General features: G+C 49.1%; 1 protein-coding gene across 5 annotated transcripts in view; it reads right to left on the minus strand.

Moving 5' to 3' along the window:
• The window catches only part of TOX2 (TOX high mobility group box family member 2), a 134,091-nt gene that overhangs the window by 100,961 nt on the left and 10,642 nt on the right, over window positions 1-22,488 (minus strand). The window contains exon 1 of one of the 5 annotated variants that reach the window (XM_068700378.1): window positions 12,142-12,198. The exons of 3 other annotated variants lie outside the window; for them this stretch is intronic. In XM_068700378.1, coding sequence (XP_068556479.1) covers window positions 12,142-12,183 — 42 coding nt within the window. In that variant the 5' untranslated portion in view covers window positions 12,184-12,198. Of the gene's footprint in view, window positions 1-11,302; window positions 11,440-12,141; window positions 12,199-22,488 lie in introns of those variants that run through there. One more of the 5 variants, XM_068700382.1, reaches the window with a different exon arrangement.

Consider the following 22,488-nt stretch of genomic DNA (forward strand, 5'->3'; position numbering starts at 1 on the left):
CAGCTTTGTTCTCTGGCTAGGAGGCAACTCAGACCAAGCTGGCACTATTTTCAGCCATGAGAGTGCCAAGCTTCACCCTTTATAGCTCATGCTGAGGTGTATCACCAGGGACGGGACAGGCAAGGCTCCAAACACACACAAGCAAGGAGAAGCCAGGTCTCCCACACGGCTCCAGTTATCCTCGCTGAAGTCAGAGCCCACGAGCAGACCTCAGAGTCACCAGGACTGCCAAAGCCAAAGTCAGCCCGACCCCCCCAGCTCTCCTGGATGAGCAGGGCTCCTTCTCAGGGCTATTTTTATGGCTATAAATTATTTGTGCCGGATGCCTACGAAATGGAGATGTTGAGTCAGTTCCTCCGCTCAGGCGAGTGCAATCAGAGCCATCTTCAGAGAGGGTCTCTGAAATCTTTTCGCACCTCATTAGCTGGGCCTCCTCATTAAAAACAAATAAGTCCAAAAGTGTTTCAAGAACCACCGAAATTCATTCAGATTTAAAACCTGACCAGAAATCACTGGATTGAGCAGCCAACATGTGACAGCAGCATTCAGACTTGAATTTACTGGAACCTCGCCCGTTTTAGAGGGCTCAGAACCGTAACAGCTCCCTGGTAATCTATCATCCTTAACGCCACGACTGGGGGCTATCCTCAGCGCTGCTGTTGCAGGCGTGGTTATCGTGCTGCGCTGCCGGCGATGCTGGGGGAGCCAGGTGTTCACTAATCCCCAGCCACGGAGAACATTATAATTGTTAGCGCTGCGATGATAGCGAGCGATTTTAACAGGCAGCTGGTATTAACAGACTCACCTCCACCAGAGGAGCCGGCAGCATCTTCAAACAGAAGCTGGATTTGTCCTCTATTTACCTGAGCAGATGTTCACTGTGATGCTTCCAGAATCCTGGAGCTGGATATTTGTCAGCATTAATGGGATTTCCAGGAGCTAGTTTGCCTTAGGAGCTCATTTTCTCGTTCAAATTGTAACCATCACCATTTCTGTGTTGTGTTGCCTCTCTCACTCATGATTATCTTCCAGAGTGCTCACTTTTCTCTGGGTCACTGAGCGGGGATCTGTTCTAATTACCGTCAGCTTAGCTTTTGTGTGGCATCCCGTCACACCAGGATCTGGGCTGCATAAATAAGCCATGCATTTGCTCTTTGTAGTCTTTGCTAACCAAGACAGAGCCCAGCTCATGTCACCCAGCCGACTGGCTTGTGCCACGAGCTCACCTGAAACAAAACCCCAGGGAGGAGGCACCACGGCCCGGAGGAGCCCCCATGCTCGCCAGGTCCAGCACCATTTCATTCTTCAGTTTATTATTCATCTCTGCTTGGAAACGGATGCACTGCCTCTGCTAAAACTCCCTGATGTGGACACTGATCAGCCAGCCCGAGGGGATGAAGTCACGCTAATATTGATCACAGGGCAGCAGTCACTCGAGAGGCTTGCTAAATTAACAGTATCACTGCAAAAAAAATCTTGTGCCTCACGGAAAGGCTTAAATCAACACTGGAGCGCTGCCCTCCCAGCCCCATGCTGGTCCCGAGCCACGTGCCATACAGGGAGGTATAAAAGCTAATTGTCTTTAAAGCCTCAGATCCTCCCTGACTGGGAATTCACAGCCCCTTCCGATCAGATCTTGCATTTTGCTCGTTGCGCTCCTGAGATTGCTATCAAAGAGGAAGACGGTGGTTACGGGACGCAACAGAACTGCAGGATACAGATCTGCACGTGACAGCTGCAAGTGTTTTGGGTGTGCAGTGGCTGAAACAATGCGGGTGCTGCCATCCGTCCCTTTTCAGGGAGCATCCTTCCAGCCTCAACAAGCGGGAAAGGAACCGCAAGAGCACTACGTGCTTCTGGATCACCGTGGAGAGGGCACCAAGCACGAACCAGGGCTAACGCCTCAACACATCAGAGAGCTACTGAGAACTAAGACGTGCCACTGTCCCAGGAAGAGGAGAAAGCCCAGCTCAGGTAGCTTTTTACAGCTCCTGAGGCCAGGGGATGAGCAGTTCGTGAGCAAAGCAATCAGAGCTGTGTCGGCCAGACACAGACATCGGTGGCTGTGAGGAAGATGGGACCCAGCCAAGGTAGGAAGGTCAAATATCCAGTGAGCAAGGCAAGGATGGGCATACAGGTAACGTGATGGCCACACGCGTGCTGTACCACTGCTTTTCTTTAACATGTCTTTTTGCTCTAATAAATGGTATTTCCATAAAGAGAAGCTTCATGGCGACTGTATAAGCAGTCATAGGAACACAAGTGCTGCTTTGAGCCAGTTCAGACCCTCCATGGTTGTCAGTGCTGATCCCCAGCCATGAGCTTGCTTGGGGCACCCAGCAGCCAAACATCCCTGACCAGAGGCCAGTAAAGGCCACAGAAGTGGTGAGCTGCGGCAGGAACCTTAACAAATTTAAAAAATGGTACCATACAAAATTTATTTATTTATTTATTTTTACTAAACCCAACTATTTTCTTCTCTCCTTTCCAGGAAGTGACACTGCTGTCACCCCTCCTGGTGTAGTTCAGGACTGCTGTCAGGGCACAGAGCAGTGCTCGAGGCTGCTCATTCATGTTGGCTCCAAGCTGCTTCTTGCAAGCACTTGGAGTGAGCATTCATTTATTCAGCTGCTAAGCAGTTACCCGAAAACCAAAAATTAAGCAAGTCAAGCTGCTTGCAAACAACCAACAGGTTGGGATTCAGGCATGTAAAGCTACTCCTTAAACAATGCCTCCAGGCAAGCACATTCAGCAAAACGCAACAGCATCGGCACGCAATTTGTGAACAGACAGAAGGATCACAGTCACACAGGAGCTTCATTCACAATTACAGACTTGGCCCGTGCTCCTGGAACACAAACTGCCTGCAACTCAGCGTGTCCTTCAGCTGACATCTGCTGCTCCTCTGAAACAAGGACTTTCAGTTTGTATCAAGTGAGAAGTGTGGCTGAAAACCTTAAAGAATAAGCTGCTTGCAGAAGGGCCCCATAATTCAAGAGAATCTTATCTGAAGGACTTTGTCTTTATATTCTTATCAGAAATGTTCTCCCATTCATCTGATAACATGCAGATACGATTCTTCGTAAAGATGCCAGTGACAACAGGATCTCTTAAGGGTGAAAGCAAACTGAGCCAACAGAAGGTGTTCACCTGGCCTTTAGCAGGAGGGCAGGATGGAGAAGACACCTGCTGCGTTCAAACCACAGAGGTGGGCTCCGTGGCGCTGCTCCAGCAAGACACACTATCGGAAACACAAAGACGGGGCGGAAGCATGATATCAGCAGCACTTCCAACAGCTCGACACGTGGCTTCTCTCCGAGCGTACCTCATTGCCAGTCATGAGTCATGACTAACGCTGAGCACATCCTCAACAGAATAAGGCCAAGGCAAAAACCACAACCAAGTGTCAGAAGCATTAAACTAAGAATCATTTCGCCTTCAGCTGTTGGCAATGCTGGAATGAAAGTTTAGAGAGGACTTACATGTTTTTTATCTGTGTCTCGTTACCCTGGTAGTTTGGCGCTATGGCCTAAAGACTGTGTGAGGCTATGGGGAATCAAGTCCACCTGTGTGAAGGGCAACCCCAGCCAGGATATTGCTGTCATGAATCAGCAAAAGCTACTAAGCCCCTTTCTCTACAAGATCTATGCTTGCAGTGGGGTAAAAGGTGAAGAGTATCCCCTTGTTACCATAATTTAATAGCAGAATATTGAAGAAACGATGTATCTCCCATTTTCCAACTACAGGACTTGATTTTCCTTCCTGTGCTCTAGGATTTACTCTCAAAACCCACATGCCAACTTAGCCAAGCAGTCACATCATTCTAGTTTAATGTAATCCTCTGCTGGAGGATTTGCTGTACCTGGTCAGGCCAATTAACTCAATGCCTTGCTTTTGGAAATAACCATTGTGCTGTGAAGCTTCAAAAGAAACTCAAATCACCCCAACAGCAGAAGCCATGACGTCTGGATAATGACACAAATTAAAAGCCCATACTGCCTGGAACCCCAACCAGCTAAAACAACATGGGGGAATCAGTTCTGACAATGCTGCTTCGTGCTCCTAGTCCCCAGCCAGCACCGCACACAAGCAGTCATGATCAGCAAGCACAGAGGTAAAGAGAAAGGAAGGAAATAAAGTACGAAGTAGAAGTGTTCAATATTCGACATGATGACCAAAAATAAAGTCCAAGCCCACGTATCAGATACTATTTTGCATCTTTACATTGGGCGTAGGTACATCTCCCTTCAGCCTTAAGGGGCTGAGCACCTATTTACCCCGCAGCAGATACGCCAGCGGACTGGCTGCACCTTACGCTGGGAAAACCCAGCCCAGCCGACCGGGTACAGCAGCCTGCAGCCTTCACCCACGTCACATCCATCGGTCAGCACGAACACCAGACCTGGGTGTGTTCCAGCACTGCTGTCGGAAGGAGCCACCCCAGAAGGAAAGCTTCTGGAGCCCTGTAACGTCCTTGCTGGGGGGTGCAGCCAGAGCTGGCGTGGGTTCAGAGCATGCTCGCTTACACCGAGCATGAACACGGCTGCTAACAGCAAGAGCCAGGAAGAACAAAGTCACAAACTGGCCAGAAATATTCTGGCTGCTTTCATGTAGGGAAAATAGAAAAAGAAAAAATGGAAAACAAAACCAGAAACGGTTCATCAGATAGTAATAGCTAGCTAAAAACAAAAACCACAGTCACTTAAGGCTCGCACACAGCGATGTTTCTGGGGCACTCACCTCCTGTTTTTGTTTCAATTAAGACAAAAGCAGGGCTGTGTGTTTTTTTCTTCTTTTTTTTTATTTAAAAAAAAACAACGAAGAACTACTAACCATCACCAAAGGCCAAACCAGGCCCCAAGCCCAGCAGTGGGTGGGCAGCCTGCACCTAGAAGATGCAGCCACCGATAGGAGCTTTACTGGGCTCACTGGGAGGCCCTTCTGATGTGTGCAACCCAGCAATTCACTTCCACAGCTCTCCCCAAACCACATTCAACTTTGCTTTCATCACATCCAGGTCCCTTGTTCCCTGCCAGAGAGACCTCCAAGACCCACACTCCTCCTACACGGCTTCGTCCCCTTCATTGCTGATTTTGCCATGGTCGCATTGATGCTGCTCAATGCCCACACAGCAGCTGGACCAGAAGCACCAGGGTTTGTTCTTGTTTGAGAAAAAAAAAAAAAACACCTTATGTGCATTCTGCTCCATCTTTAGTTCTACATGGTCTACATGGCCTTGGGGCAGAAAATCAGAAGTGGAAGAAAGACTGAGAAAAAAGCAGAAGAGGGCTGAGCTGAGCACTACAAAGCAGCAACGCGATGAGTCTGAAATGAAAGCAAGCATGGTTTCTTGCCCCAGCCCTCCAGGTCTCTCTTCATCATCATCTTCACCACTTTTCTTACAGCTTCATGACATCAACAAGGACAAGAGTGGGAACAGTGCTGTATTTTGGGGCATTTAAAGACCAGCAGCATTGGTGGGGCAGTACAGTGGCAGACACGGCCACATTCCCTCTGCTGCAGGGACATCCCGGTCATCAGCACACACCAGTCATCTCTACCCAGCTGCTGTCCTACGCCCAACACGCATCCTGGGATGTCTCACAGCCCACTGCATCTTCTTCCCTCCTTCTCCATCCATGCCCAGATGTGCCTGGAAGCACATGGACTTCCATCAGAGGCAGGGATTTAACAGAGTCATCCTACGCTGCACCAAGCTACAGCTACATTCAAATCCTAGAAATTCCCCAGGTTCTGCATCTTAACCTCGGTTCATTTTACATCAAAATGTGGCCCTTTTTATACCTCCCACCTGAAAAATAATGAGAGAGAGAGAGAAAGAGAGGCAGCCAGAGAATGAAGCCTTCCTTCCTCCTCCCCGTCAATATTTTATCACAGCAAACACCTGCCATGCAAACAGCCCTGGGAGAAACAGGAGGTTCGTGGAACTGCCTCAACTGCAACACAGACACCACAGGAAACAAAACAACCTGCACAAGCAGAAGAGCCACGCTGCAGCACAGCCCACAGAGCACATGTTTGTGCGCTTCGGAGGGAGACGAGACAAATTCTGCTTTTTTTGCTGACAAGGGGGTACGACTGCTTTGTCCCCACTGATTTTGGTTATGACTTCTTCAAAGGGGCTTGCAAGCAGTGGAAAATCTTCTCCAGATAGGCTCAGCTTTGGGGGTGAACGCACTAGTCAAAGGCAGAAAAGTCACTGCCTGCAATGAGTCACGAAACTTGCAGGTTTGGCACTAGGAACCTCCCTCTGAAAGCACCAAGGGTCACAGCGAGATGGTGCATGGGGACAAAAGACATCAAAGAGCAGGCAGCACGGAGAGCCATTCATGCTTTCCTCTGAAAGATTTGTATTGCAGGAGCTGATCAATCCCCCCCCTGCCCACCCAGGCAGCACTGAAAAAAATTACTAAGTGCAACTTTTACTGAGTCTGGTCCATGTGGGGAACTTTCCCATCCCTGCATCTTACCTGTGAGACACCAGCAGGCCTGGGAAGCGGCTGTGCTGCTGCCGGGATGACACCTCTGGGGAGTCCCCACTTGTTTATTATAGAGCACGCAGGGATCAGAGAGACTGCAGGTTATTATTTCTATTTGAGATGTGATTTCAGGCTGTGAGGCCAATTTTAGAGTGCAGAAGCCTGAAATAACTCCATAGGCCAAATGTATGACTTGTAACAGAACTATCACACTCGCTTGTCATTTTACTACAGACCCACACGACCCCATGACTTGTACATGCACCAGAGGTGTCAGTCCCAGGAGCTGAAAGCATCAGTGTTGGAGAGGCCGGCGTTCATTTTGTCTCAGTAGGGTTTCTAAGCCAGCAGATGCCATGGTGGGACAGCTCTTCTCCACAGCCACATGCCACCGGCTGGCTGCTGGAGCCGTGCTGGGTCAGTCCCAGGAAGAGGGCAGCAGCACGCAATGCACAGCACCTCCAGATGCTGCTGGATGCTCCAGTGCCCACATGCGACCAGGGGGCCTGTCGCGTAGTGCACATCTCGTACATCATCATCTCCTGGGCAGGGAGCTGTGCAGCACCTTGCTTCATGGTACCCATCCCTGCTGGCTTTTTGCCTTTCCCATTGCAGCCACCCACCTCGATCCTCTCCCCCCAGTCTGCCTCCGTAGCCAGTGCATGAGAAAAATACCCATTTTGAATGGGTATGGAAAGGCAGGACAAATACCAGGCCGTGTTTTTCTGATGTGCTGCACGCTCGGCAGTGCTGATAGGAGCTTGAAAGACCGTGGCACATTTTGGGTAGAGATATGCCCTTTTCTGGAAACTGGATTTGTAAATCTCTCAGGGCACAGCCTCATGTCACACCTGGAGTATTGTCACTTGGCCTTGTGCAGGGACAACAATCACAGACGCCCACGGTGCTGGCTCATATGGAAGGATCTTTTTGGGTCCACCATGGGGATAAGAAAAAGTCCCTCTTGGTTAACACTATTTTATCACGTCTATAAAAAAATATTACCAAACATGAAACTGCCGTCACTGACTGCATGAAGCCCATCTGCTGCAAGAATCACCACTGTATCGGTAACACACACCCGCCCCTCTCCTGCTCATAAAACAGCCCCTTCGCTGCGAGATCTCTGCCCAGGACATGCAGCGTGGGGATAAGACCAAGCTGTCCTATATAGGAAATATTGAGAAATCCAGTCTTGTTGGTAGAGGGATCCTTTCTAAGCATGAAAACCACACAACCATGATTGATGCAGCGGCTACACTTTCAAACACTTAGCTCACGCAGGCAATCCCAAAAGCCAGGAACAGAGCCCATAAGTGAGCACGTACAACTGTCTGCAGAGACAAGGGTTAACAATCTTATCTGGGGTCACCAGAAGAAATTCCAAGTAAAACCCACAGCACGCAGATTTCCTGCTTTCTAACCCAATGCCCTATTTATACCTCTCTTTCTTCACAATGCCAGTGACAGCTTTTTCCTCGCTTACAGGCATGTTTCCTGCTTCTTGAGTTGTGACTTTCATTTGTAGCTCATTTCCATAACCTCAGAAATAGAGTTTCAATGGAAGTGTTAAATGTACTGATAAATTCTTCTCGAATCTTAATGCTATTGGCAGAGAGAATGGGGGCAATTTACCCTGTATCAGCCAATTGAAAATTATATATTTCAAAATCCTTTACCCGAACGCAGCAAGGTTTATCTCTGGCTGATAAGGTAATGCCTTGCTGCTGGTGAGACAAATAACAGAGCCAATTTCCAAAACACAAAGTCCCCAGTAGGATGGCAAATAGGCTCATCTGTGCCCAGTGACCTTCATGGTCTTCGTGGTTAATCGCGGCGTGCAGGCACTAACTCCATGATCGCACACGGGCACTGCCCCAGAGCAGCACCTAGCCATCCCTCACCGCTGTCTTCTCCATCCCCACCTTGCTGGGATGGACGAAGCATTTCTCTGCAAGTCGCTTGCATATTTACCAGGAGCGAAGCACAGCCCTGCTGCACGCCACAAGCCCTATTCCCCATTAAAAAGAGCAAAAGAGAGGAAAGAGAGAAAGATAAAACAGACCAGTCCTTGTCCAGTCCTTCTCCCTGCCAGAGCATCCTCAGAAACCCTGCGTGAGCACACTGCACTAAATAATTAGGACACATGGGGGGACTAAAAGTAAAGAAAGAATAAAGCAGAGATTTGCTGCAACATTTCCACTTTGATGGAGTTGGAAACAAGACACAAGTTGCCTGTTCTGGAACTGAAAGCGGCTGCAACCAAGCAATGGGATATGGCCAGGGAAGGAGGCGAGCGGGGAGGAAAACACAGACATCACCATGCCTTGGTGTTACAGCTGCAAGGTCGGACATGGAAAGGGAGAAGAGAGATGGGAGCTGCCTTTCAGCAGCAGGCTGAGGCACTTGAAACAAGACGAAGCCACGTGCCAGGAGCATCCTGCAGGAAGCAGCCCAGGCCAGGCTGCCTGCCTCCAGACAAAGCCATCTCCTCCTTTAACATCACTCACAGCACACACAGCTCAGCCAAAATTCTCACAGAAAGCCCAGAGACCAGGATCCAAAAGCACGAGGTCCCTGGTACTGCAGCCACCCAACGTGGGGAGCCCAGGGCTCAAGCCAGGAGCACAAGCTCTGCCGCAAGTCAGTGATGCATCCTCGCCCTTCTTCGAAAGCTCTCAGAGGTATACACCCATGTACGTTCATCAAAGCGATGCGTCACCAAGACTGAAACGGCGTTATATCAAAAATTAAGCTGAAATCATGAACATGAACCAGAGGAGCAAGGGGACAGGACCAGACAACAAAGCAAGCATCTGACCGCAGCTGAGCTGCTCCCAGGTCCTGCTTGCACACAGAAACACAGGCAGCTCTGAGCCCCCTATAAAATATTTGTGCATCCTACATAATTTAGAATCCCATTAAATAACTTGACTCCCCTATTTTTTCATAGCAGCCAATTCCATGAATTTTGCATTGAATAAAAATTTAGCAATCATAGCAGTTGCTAATTTCTGTGCTGTGCTCAGAGCAGCCTTTCACTTCCCCATAATGATTTTAAAACATTATCCTGCTGTTTCCTTTTTTTCTATGCCTGGCATTGAAGAGCTCTGCAAAGTATTTGAATAGTGCTGCTCTGGAAAAAAAAAAATAATCTGTAAGGGAGAAAAAATTAAATTCAATCATCACTTTACCCTCTGTGAACTGTGAAAGTCTTGGGAACATGAAAAGGTGCTTTCTAAAGGATGTTAAGCATTCAAAAGATTAGGCTGCAATGTGCAATTAAATGTGTTCCACAAACCTTTGTCAGAGTACCCAAAACCTCACTTCTGCATGAACTTCAAATCCTCCCACTGGGAGCTTGTTCAAGTGGTTTACTTTAAACCTGTACTTCAGATATTCCATACCTTTCACTTTTATAATTCTTCAGCATATGCTAACACTGGCAGAGTTAATAGTAACTGACTAATTTTAAACCCTATGATTACTGGAGCTGATTTATATAGTAGCTTCACTTCACAATACTGTGAATCATGCACACAGTAATTGCCAAGTTCAATTTTAGCTCTGTCATACTGAAGCATTAGTTTTTATGCCTCAGCTGTTGCCTTCTCCATGCTGTAGAGGTAAGTTGATAATGCAGTAGGTTTTGCTGTTAAATATCATAATATTATGATACCCCATGTCAGATTCTTACAAGCTTTGTGAGCTGTGCATCATCTATTAACTAAATACTTTATTAAAGGACTGGTTGAAAAGGCTCTATTCTAATTTACCTCAGAACAGTGAATACTGGGAAAAAAAAAAAAAAGAAAGAAAAAAAAACCATAATGATTTAATTCACCGCCAGAACTGACTTGGTGGAGAAAAACACAAAAAACACTCATCACCATCAAAGCTTGGTGGTGGGAGATGCAAACGGATCGAACCAGAGCCTGTTCAACCAGTACTGGGACCAGACATGCCCCCACCTCCACCAGTGCACTCCGGATTAGCGCCCTTAAATCCTGCTGACCCCGACTAAGGGTGAAAGGGGCCCTGGCACCCCTCTAAGCACTGCCAGGAGCTGTTTTACCCCCAGAGCAGGTAGCTTCATTACACAAAGCTGGGCATGACCAGTAATCTCCTAATAGCACTTACACTCACTCATCTCTCGGGCTTCACACTTAAAGATTTTATTTTATTTTTTAAATGAAATCTGCTCATATCGAATGTAACAAGCGTGGGGGATCCAGAACTGCCCCCTTTTCCCATTCACATGCACCGTTGATGCTTAAGATCAGTCTGCTGGTAAAGTGAGCAGAAGTCCCTGGCTGTCACGGAGGGCTTCAGGCCATCAGGGGCTGCTCTGGGCACTGCCCATGGGATGGGGCCTGGCACCACCTCTGTGCCGGGCAGGAATTCCCCTCTGGGTATGGCCATGGCAGAGGAGTGGGCGTCCAGGGCTGATTTCTGCAATCCTTTGAACGATGCAACGGAAACATCGCCTTTGGTGATTTTGGTAAAGCCATAAACCACGTGCCTTGCGAAGGATACATCACAAGTGAATCAACCAGGGAATCTGGAGGTGGGACTCTGACATCTACGGCCCCCTTTTGCAGCCCACCAGGGGTGCCAGGCCAGTCCCATTTCTTTTAGGGCCTTTTCTGAAGGCAGCACTGATGGAAAGCTGCAGCCTGTTGCAAACCGCTGGTGGCTGCACCAGGCCCTGCGTAAGGCGGCTGTAGCAGGCTGCTGGCATCTACACCCCCAAGGGACCTCCTGGAGCTAAAGGAGAGCCTAAACCACGCTTTCTCACTTACATTTTCTTCAGGACCATGCTTGACCTGGTGTTTGCCCAGTGCCTGGTGGAATCCCTTCTGGCCAACTGGACCACGTGTAGTTGCAGTAAGACCCAGCTCAGTTTTTGCAGTCCCCTGCGTTCAGACAAAGCCTTGCACCCCCGGCAGCCCCAAGCAAAGCCAGCAGAGCTCCCCCTGCTTGCACAGGGCTGGGACTCGCCACGAACTTGCCTGCGAAGCAACTGGGCAGGGTTGCACCCTCCAGGTACCTCCCTGCCACGTCGGCAAGGGCTGGAGGAGCTCCCACCACCAGCCAAGTCACTTCACAGCTTCCCACCACCCCTCGCAGAGCTGTTTCCCACTGGGACAAGAGGGAAGAGCAAAGAGGCCCTGCCGCATGCAGCGGGGGGAAGCCAGCCCGGCACCAGCAGCACACACCTGGCACCAAACCCGGTCAGGATCTGAGCCCTCCTCCAGGATATCCGAGTCATCCCCACCTGTTTTACAACTGGAGATAATGAGCCAACTGCAACCTGAAGCTCGAAATAGAACGGCGACACCTTTGCACAAAGAGATCTTGACTTCTCTTTTTAATGCTTTTAGTTGCTTTTAAAGCGTCACTCACTGCGCTGAAAACAAAACCAAACTAAAAATGGCCTCGTTACTGTACGGGAAAGGAAAAGAAGCAAGCAGGTGGCCTTGACTGCACAAGCCTCTTACCGCAGCATTATGTTACTAAACCGAATGTTTACACAGGTCTGAAAATTTGTTTGCAGTGAGCATGTAGACAGCAGTGCTACCAGATGTTGTTCTCCTAATATTTGCTATATTACATCATTGGATACCGCTGGAAAACCAACCTGTGCCAAACTCTCCGAGGCCTCGGCTTGCTGTGCATGCATCTGCAGCTCCAGAGAGCTGCCTCCTGGACACAGCTTGGACCTGGGTGCACAGAAACCTCCTCCCGTGCTCAGGGCTGTGCGTGCAGACAGGCTGCTGGGGGTGGAAGCCAACCCGCACCTCCAGCAGCTATTTATGCAGTTACGGACACCCAGAGCTGCAGCAGCGAGAACTTTCCTGCTCGTCCCACCACGAGATGTCACATTTAGGCAGAGTTAGAAAAAAAGGCAAAAACTAGAAAACCCCCAAATGCAAGCAAGAGTTGGCGCTTCTCCTCCTTGGGTTCATTGACCTGTTTATCAGGTCACTGCTCCCAGGGAGCTCCGCTGTCAGATACAAAAGCTTTAAGCACTTTGCTGGGGCGAGATGCTGCTCCTCCTCCCCGGGGTGAGCGGAGGGAGGAGAGAAGGAAAGGAGCATAAAGAATTACATCAAAAAACGCATTTCCCACCTGGCCTGTGGAGACTTGCACTGCACATCCCCACGTCAAGCTGTCAGCTGAAGCACCAGCCCCGCCGGGGCTTACCTGCTCCACTCCGCACTCAACTATCGTAACCCCAAAGTGCTTTAAAACAATATTCCTCTTACAGAGATGTTATGGCAACAATTATTTTCATGTTTACGCTAAGCAAATACAAAGGTGATTCTTTTGTAAACAAACTGCCATCACCACAAGAAAAAAAAAAAAAGAAAAGATATCAGATATTCTCCTCCACCCTCCACCATATGGTAAACTTAACTGCACTTCTTGCTCTTCCTGGAGACATACTCATTGGCAAACACCAGCCTCTGCAGCAGCATGATGAAAAAACTGCAAGACACTGCCCTTAAAATCTTCTTGCTTAACGAAGTTAAGAATTTCTGTTTAATGTATATTTAATTTCAAGCTCTCTTTCTCCCTTTCTAGAAAAGCGTAACTCCAATGACATTATTTCTAAATTACTCCCAAGCATTATGTTCTTGGAAGTACTCCCAGCTGTCTGTGACTTACCACTGGGCTTCATTTTTCCTACCCATCCCACCAGGTCTGGAGGAGACTGCGATTGCTGCTTACAGCCCCATAAATCCAAAGACACCCCAAGGAAGCAAACAGAGATGCTCCACGCAGAACTCTGGTCATTGCATCCTGTATACCACCAAACTACTTGTTCAAATCATCCCCATGCCTTCAGCCCTGCTGTACCGGGTCTGTAACTTCAGATTACACTTGGGATAAGAGCACCTGGCCCATGCTTGCACTAACAGTGCTCGCCTTGGTGAGGAATACAAGTTATGGAGAGCAGGGGATGGACAAGTTATGGACGGGCTCTACAGGGCGTGGACGCCAGGTGCACCAGCTGGCTCTTCTATCTCCAGAGCTACCGAGGGGTCAATGAGTACTTGCCATAAACTTGTATGGTGGGGCCACCATGCTCTCAGATTCCCTAAGCTTCCAAGACAAGCTTTGTGTGAGCACGTTTGGCCTCTTTGGTCAAAAAGGCTTATGTGCCACTTTACATGCATCCCCATGATTTTTAAACATCAGATTTGACGAGCAGCATGGAGATACCTGCTGCTCACAGGCTTGTTTTCTCTTCTGAAGCATCCTGGAGTTGCCACCGTGGCCACCACAGAGGTGGTTTCTCTGCAGGGAAGCTGAGGGCTGAGGTTTGTGGGTGGCAAGGAGCCTCGAGACGGCCAAGCCGCTTCACACAAGCACCCCCAGGGTCAGGGCTCCAAACAGGGCTCCAGGGCACGTGCTCGTCTTTAAAAGCCCCAAATGCCAAAGTTGCATTGCATGATGTGTTTTTTCTCTCTCTGCCTCACCAGCTTCTGCAGATGCTTTGGGCAGGGCAGGTCTCCAGGAGCAACAACCCCATGGCACACTGCCGCAGTTTATAAAGCTCTTCTGTGGCAGAGGCCCCACAGCAGCACCCCCTGCACTCCCAGCTTCTCCTCAAGAACTTCGTTTGACCATGCCCGATGCAGAGAAGCAGAAGTGGCGACTCTCACGATCTCCCACCACCACCACAGATGGCATTTGGGGCTGAGACTCAAGCGGCCAATGAGCACTGACAGCATCCTGCACACCCGGATCCATCAATGGAGAACAACTCGTGGCCACACCAGAGGGGATTGGGGCATCAGACCTCCTGCCAAGGAGCCAGCCCCTTGGCACTTTTACTCTGTGGCACTGTGGGTTAATTGGATGCTGTGACAGGAACAGATGCACAGCTATCTTCAGCATTCATCAGCCTGATAAAGGTTAATTCATTAGCCAGGAGAGACAAGTTCTGCCTTCATTTACACCTCCACAGAGTCACCAGCTCGGAGGAGGTTTCAGAAATGAAACCTGGGCAAATTTTATCAATGAATTCAAATCTTGAACTAAATCAGGAGGAGGAATGGATTTACCCTAATCCCCTCCCAACATCCATCAGCATCACCTGCCAGTTCTGTGGGATTTAATCTCCTTCTAATCTCTCACAAACATTGGAGTATGTGGGGAGGAGGCTGGGCACACAGCAATGGTGGTTCTCTCTCTTCAATTTTGGCTGCCAAATCACATTAAGAAGCACTTAGAAATTAATTAAGGTCTCCGCTAGCATCACTTCCCAGGCAAACAACTGGTTGCAACTGAGAGAGTGCACGCTCCCGAGGAGGTCCCACACAATTTGGCACGGAAGAGGTCCCCATTCAGCACTTCTGTAGGAATCCAACATCTCCAGGAAGGTGCTCAGGAGCTCAAATCCCATCGGCTGGCTGGCAGCAAGCACAGGGACCATGCAGCCAGGCTTTGCCCTGCAGGCAGCAGCCAGGTGGAGACGCAATGATCCGCCTTAGGTGCTCACTAGAAACCACGCACATCGCACCCGCCAACGCTGCTGCAAACCCACCAGCAGAAACAGAGACCCCAGTGCCAAGCACAAGCTCTGATGCGCGGGTACCGTGCTCTAAAAACAGTTTAAATCCTAGCCCTGAGTGGCTTACAGGGTGTTTTCATGCCTCCCACTGAAAATGCCAGCAAAAAGGGGGGTATTGGCTCAGATCGCCGTGGATAACGTGGCCGGTGGCCACTCACCTCGGGGGGATGCTGAGCCAAGGCGACACGTGGCACGATGTGCCCGAAGGCAGTGGAGTCAGCGCGGGCGCGAATCCCATCCGGCACGTGTAGGAGCCCCTGGAGCAGAGCGTTAGCTTGCGATTCGAGGTTTACATAACACCGCCAAGCGATTTTGGCAGAAACAATTGTTATTAGCAAGGGAAAGGAAGCATTGGGAACAGCCGGCAGAGCAAAGAGGCACCTCTCGCGGCAGCCCCCAGGCTAAAGAAAAAAATAACACATGTAACAGAAGAAACACTTGGACAACAGGGAGGAAGAGAGGAAACCTCCCCAAAGGGAATTTGCAGCACAGATGAGCAGGGAATTAAGCTTTCCCTTTTTCACCTCCCTCCCACCCGCTCGGACTAAGCTTTGTGCTTCGTTACGGCGCTCCGCTTAAGCTTGTGCCACTTAAACACAGCAAAGGGAAAATGCTCTCATGCAGGGCCCCAAGCTGTGAGGTCTAAGCAGCTCCTGCTGAGCTGCCTCAGCCCTGCAGACACCAATTGTGGAGCTCAGCGATGCTCAGGCAAGGACACAACACACTCATGGCCTGGCTCCGCCGCTGCATCGGGAGAAGCACCTCCACCTGCAGGAGCTGCGCTCAGAAAGGCTCAGCATCCAGCCATGTTGGATGCTTCACATTGTAAATTTAAAGCCAATTCAGCCTGGATGGTGCTGGATTAGTACTATTTGACCTTGAGTTTACCTCCAAACAAGCACAGCACAAAGGAAGCTGGGTCTCTCTGTTGGCTCTTCCAGCGTCTCCAGCTGTGGCCGAAGGGACAAGGCCACCAGTTTTGGGTGGCCCAGCTAGTCCCTGTCCGTGCTACACCGACACTGGGAGCAGCCGAGATGCCCACAGCCATGCTCAGAGGGCAGGATGTCAGCCACCAGCCCCATTTCACAGCACCAGAGGATCTCTGGTCCCTCAGTGCTCTGGCACTGTGATCTAGTGGTGGGACAAGGCGCAGCAGATCTTCAGAAACCTCCACATCCCACATCCTTCCAGCTGTAAATGCGCTAAGCAAAGAGGCAGCCTGCTTTTGAGACCTGGTTTTGCCAAGCAGAGGATCCCTCCCAGGCTGGCACCATCCCCACGCTCATGGCACGATGACAGTGACACAAGCCCTAGATACAGGAGCTCGCTCTTCTTATCTCTGAGCGGGATTTGGGCAGTCCCAACATGCTGCCCACAATTTCCAACTTTGGGAGCAAACAAGAAGCTCCAGATGAGTTTCAGAACACCATAAGACACCTCCACAAAACAAAAGGATGTTGAAATCCACGTTTCCCAGATACCTGACTTTACGCAGTGCTGTTCAGCAGCCAGGAAGCAGATCTTTGGCTTCACATGGAGGACAGTTCTGGACGGGACTTAAAATGAATCAAGCACAGTTCACAGCAGAAATGTTTCCATGATACACTTGGATTTGCTTGTTCTGCAACAATCTTATTTTGACAATGAATACCACATCCTTACTTGTAGAGCCTCCCTGTGTTTCCTGCAAAACCATACTCCCTCTCTGGCCAGGGAGTTTTGAAGTGCCCAACAGTTGTACCTGAAATTGGGCACATTCAACATTTGTTTAGTGTGCAGCAGCTCACATTCAGGAAGGCAGCCCCTAGATATCACCGACACCACGATGAAGACGGGCTTTCAGTCCAGCTGGACGCGGCTGGAATATTACAAAGGGACTTTGCGTGACTCCAGCACAGCCTGCAGCATCAGCACACACACGGGGCGGCATCGCGGTGCCATGCAAGCTGCAAGTGGGAGAAGCGGCACGGTTCTGTACTAGGCTGCCCTTGTTTCTAGCTTGTCACTAATTTCCTCTCAAACTCTCTCACTGTGACCTTTCCAACCCCCAAAATGAAATGAAATCCTCCAGGCAATACAAATAGTAACACTTTTAGGGAAAGGATGCCAGAGGCGCCTCTGGAGTCTGCAACCTGGATGCCTGCTCCTTCAAGATGTGTTTTGAAATCTCAGTCAATATTGCTTGTTTTCCGAGGAAGGAGGCACTTCACATTTTATTAATTCTAACTAAAGCCCTTTTTATTGCAACCTTGCAATTTAGCATCGTATTGCAGCCATCACCAGCAGGATTCTCACTGTATCAGACCTGCATCCCAAGGCTCTCAGGAGGTACGGGCTGGATGTGGATGTGTTCTTCTTTTGCCATCTCAGTAGTGGAAGGTGCCACTGGAATTATTTTAAATACACTTCTGGAGGTCCCTTCCAACCTATATTTTATGTTTTTAAGCACATCTTTGTTTCATTTGTACTCTCACAAATTTGGTATCCCTACCAGGGTGTGCACCACCGCTGCCCCCCCCAAAAGAAGCTCACTACGTGCCAACCGCCTTACTTCAATTGCTGCAAGCTTATGAAACTCAACAGACCATTTTGATAACATTTTTCCCCTCTCCAAAACCAAAGAGCAGAAAAAAACTGTTTAAAAATTGTTCTCAAAAAGCCTACACACTGGTCTGACTTAAATCAGGTAGTTAAAGACTCCACGTGTGGATTTGCACGGGCATGGTAGAACTCCCTCGTTTGCAAACAGACAGCCACCCACAATTAATTTGCCACCTTGACACAGAAATGCAGGTTGTCAACTAATAAAAAAGCACACGCCACTTGTCTTTGGTTCCCTTTGTGACCTGCAGCCTTTCCTTCTGGGCAGACTTTTTATCGTAAGGGAAAACCAAAAAAAAAAAAACAACCTACCACTTAATAATGAAAACATGACTCTGGTTTTCTTGGCATCTAATAAATGTTGTTCTCAGCTTTAGCAGATTTATCAGGTTTAAAACCACCATGTCGCCAAAATCCGTCTGGGGTAGAGGAGACCAGACCATAATTCCAGTGCAGGTTCCTAAATATACACAGATTGAAGCCCGGGTGACCTCACTGTCTGGCTGCAGGGTCAGATCCATGGCTCTGCTGGAAGGTTTTTCTTCTGCTTTCAAGGGCCGTTTGATCTTCAATCAACAATGCTTATCAGCAGTAAAGTCTGCCAGCCATTCCCCAAAGTTTGGTATTTTTAACAGCACATTCTTCTTCTCCTTTGAATGCTATTTAGAGACAAGATAACGCATCAGGGAAAATGTTGCCTCCCCGGCCTGAACGCCGACAAACAGGGCAGGATCCCACCAGGAGGCACAAATGCTTCCCGGAGCTACAACAGACCCCAGCTTCTCTGGTTCACGTTTCCCCCCCCCGCCGCCACAGCATTTCTGCTTTTTCTTCTTCAGGTGACATCCAAGCACTTTCTGCACCCACTGCATGAGCTGGGACAGACCAAGATAATTCAGTTAAGTGTCTCCATGCAAAATTTCCCATAAAAATTTCCTGAAGTCGTGTCTATGCTGCCCAAGTTTCTGTTCCGTGAAGGGCCCTGGGGTACATGCTGCCCCCTTCTGATGCCAGGGACTTGACATCAAGTTCCTGAGACTCCCTAAAAATGCATCTCCCATGGGGCTGCTCCCCCAGGGCAAGCTCGCCCCGACCAGCACGGTGCTCCCAGCGCCAATGAAAGATGAGAGACACAGAACACATTTAAATGGTTTTCTTTCTTTATTTTTTTGACAAGGTTTACCTTTGGTTTAGGGTTCAGTAAGCGATGAAATGGGAAGTCTTAATTCCACATCTGGCTTGCATGGAACCCTTTCAGAGATGTTAAAGTGGAGCTCCACACCTCTGGGAGAAAGAAGCCTTTTGGGGAGCCTCGTGCTCCGCATGCCCCTCTTCCACAACCTGGATCTTCTCAGTGCTTGGGGTGACCTGAGGCCTTCACAAGAACCCCCCCAAACCCTTCAGGCACCCCAAAATAGCCCGCTGCTTCTGGAAATGGAGGCCAAGGGCAGTTTTCACCAGGCAAAACAGCCGAGCCACAACACAGCCCTTATCTCGCAGCTCTGACCACAAGCACACGAGCGTGCAGGCTCCACCCTGCAAACAAAAGGGGATGCAGAGGAAGAGGATGGTCTGCTCTGAAGGGGAGAGCAGAGGAAGAGCGCGATGTGCACACAGACAGAAAGGGGACGGAGCCTCCGGATGAATCCAGACGGGAATGGAAACTCTGAGTCATCGGTCGGTTTTGTGGGAAGAAAACCTGCTAATGTGATCCAGCTAACCCGATAAAGGAGTGCTCCTCGCTCCCACCCTGCCTGGGAACAGGTCCCACCCCGCCACCTCCCTCTCCTGGCCCCTGCCCGGTTAGGAGCTCAACAGAAATGCAGAAAAACTGCACCATGAGAGCAAGTGGCCAGGTGTTTAAACCAACAGAAATATATACGTGTACGTGTATGTAAAAATCTCCATTCTAAACAGTCGTGCAAGGCAGCCCCCAGTGAGCAGGCTATAATTAGAGGTCAAGCAGCTGCCTCAGCCCCAGAGTCACCCCATTTCCTCCGATAAGGCTCCTCCGAAGCTGCGTGCAGCCACCAGCACCAGCCGACTCTCAAATCGTCTTTCCAGAATAACAATTACGGGTAGAGGGCCCTAATTTAACACTTAGCTAACAGACGCGCTGGCCACAGAGCTGGGCTGAAATCGCGCAGTCGTCAGGAAGAGATTTAATTATATCTGCAGAGGTCAACCAATCTATGCACGAGATTACGGCGGAGGAGAGATTCTGTGGCATAATGCAAAGATTTCGCCTGCAGGCGACGCAGCAGCCAGTGCCATTTTTCAAAGAAGAAATGGCATCCATCAGAACAAAACCATCACAAGGAAACAATAGAAAGAAGCAGGAGAGGGGGATGTGGATGATTAAAATATTTAAACCTGGCCGCACGTGTGCAAAGCCAAGCAATCCTGCACAGTTTTCAAACACTTTTTTTTAGCGGAAAGTGGTGTGATTAGGGTTTGTTTCAGTAAGTTTTGTTGCAAGATTCCCCCTCCCTGCTACAGCTGAGCCCTGTGTCCCCATCATAAGCTTTAATCATATGGAAACGCATACGGAAAATCACGAAGGTCGAACATTTGAGTTCAAGCCTCCAATTAGGAGTCAATGGCACCAAAGCTGGAATCGTGCTAACACTTCACCCCGGCTTTAGAAATGCCGAATAAAATACTAGGAAGAGACTGGGAACACGGTATGCAACAGCTTCAAACAGAAGCTTTGCACTCTCTGGATGGAAAATTGTCAAGGAAAACACATTAGCAGTACAATAACTTAATTTTAATGTAGAGCTGTTAGGAAAACACAATTATATGCTTCATTTACACTGAAAGATATAACCCAACTTATGGTAAAAGCATTTAGAGCTCATTTTGTTAAACAAAAAAATAAATTAGTAGGATGAGCACAAAGGTAATAGGGGAAGTTCAGCACCGAGGGGCGACATCACGCCCTGGGGCAGCAGGGTCCTCACCTTCTGCTCCCTACGCCTGGTGGTAGAGCGGTGCCACACGAAGGCAGACCAAAACCTGAGTTTTTTCTTGAAATGCGGCAGAAATACCACAATGACAACCGCCAGGCAGCGAGCTAGAGGCACCCGTCCTTGCAACCAGCTGGAGCAGAGCCCCACAAGAGCTCCGCAAGGGCTGCCGGCACCCTGCCTCCCACCACCAGGGCCAGCAGCAGCCCTGCGCTGCACGACCAAGGGATGCTCCGTCCCAAAGACACAGAAAATATGATTTCCCAACAGAAACAGGTTCCCCATTATGGATGTATAAAGCCGATCCCCGTGCCTGCTGCAAGCTCAGAGGTACAGACCAAGTCCAGAGCAATTCTTGAATTTACACCGTGGTTACGGATGTGTAACATGCCACGATTTAAAGGACAATGTTTATAATTGATCTGAAGCATCATAAAAAGATCAAAGAAACTAGCGAGATTTTGATCCTGAATTTTCAGACTCTTGATGCTTCTTGTTCTATGGGGACTTTCATGGACCAGGCCCTTAACAGCGTTATTCACAACTAAGCCTTACAAACATGTTGCTGTACACAAGCCAGACCGGTCTTCAAAATATCTCAGTTATTCCAAGAACAACCAGATTAAAGCCTTCCCTCTGCGCTTACACATAGGACAACAATTTCTGTGAATGGACGGACATTCATTATTCAGCTCCGAATCCTGGACTTAAAGCCCAAGGCAAAATGAAGCTTCAAACGCTTTCTGTACTGCAAACCATCAAAGATTGCTCTGGAGAAAGCAGGGTCGTCCCACCAAGTGGCTCAAACGCTATTCAGAGAAAGCCCTTGCCCATACTCGGGACCTAAAATCCACATTTTGCAAATCAGCAGGAGCTGCCTGCCAAATGAGAATAAAACGGGCCCCAAATTAAAAGTTTGCAGGGCTTTGTTCCCCATCCAAAATCCTCCATCTCCAAAGAAAGATTTCCTACTTCAAAAACGGAGTTGGCTTCGAAAGTAAAGAGGAAAAGAATATATTTTATCTTCCAGCATGGCAAAGCAGTTCTGGAACAGGGAAAAAGGGACCGTGTTTATCGCTGCAATTTACAAGTTACAGTAAAAGTCAAACCAAAACAGAATGTTCCGCAGCGATGTATTCATTGCATCGACCCGAGCTCAGAGCAGCAGCTCGCATCCCATTTCTGAAGGGTTCTTAAAAGAAGAAGAGAGCCTTGGTTGCAGATTAATACCCATCGCATGACTAGCGGATTTTAGTTATCCATAATTTATGACGGTGTATCGGCAAAATAGTTTCTCTCCATTTATCAGCCGAAGAGGCAAGGCACGGGGGTGTTTGAAGCTGCAGAGCGACAGAGCCCTGTCAGAAAGATCCAGGACAGGTTTTGGCCGTGCTGTTGATTCCTGCAGATATGCTACAGGGTTAATGGCTCTCTGGGAGATGCCGGGGTTCCCGAGGACCGGGGGCATTCCCAGTGACACTGCAGAGATCCAGGCTGGGTCCTGCTCCTCCCCCCATCAATCATTGGCCTAAGTGGAAATCTAGCATCGTGCTAACCAAGCTTGATCAACAAAACACCAGAAGCAACTAAGAATTTGTACTTAAATGCAAGAGGGAGATGTTGATTCGCTCCCCAGATTTGCTCCCCGTTTGCCCAGGACCCCTCCTCGCACACGGCAGCACGGCAGAGCTGCACACACCTCGCTCAGGCAGGATCCCTGCTGCACGCCTCCCTCGCAGAAGTGATTTCGCCCAGGCTGAGAACAAAAAAACCTCTCCCTCATACTTACCTACCCCTAATTCAAGGTCTCAGAAATCCTTGCATGCCAATAATT

The sequence above is a fragment of the Anas acuta genome, chromosome 16 (assembly GCF_963932015.1).
Source record: "Anas acuta chromosome 16, bAnaAcu1.1, whole genome shotgun sequence".
Taxonomy (NCBI): Eukaryota; Metazoa; Chordata; class Aves; order Anseriformes; family Anatidae; genus Anas; species Anas acuta.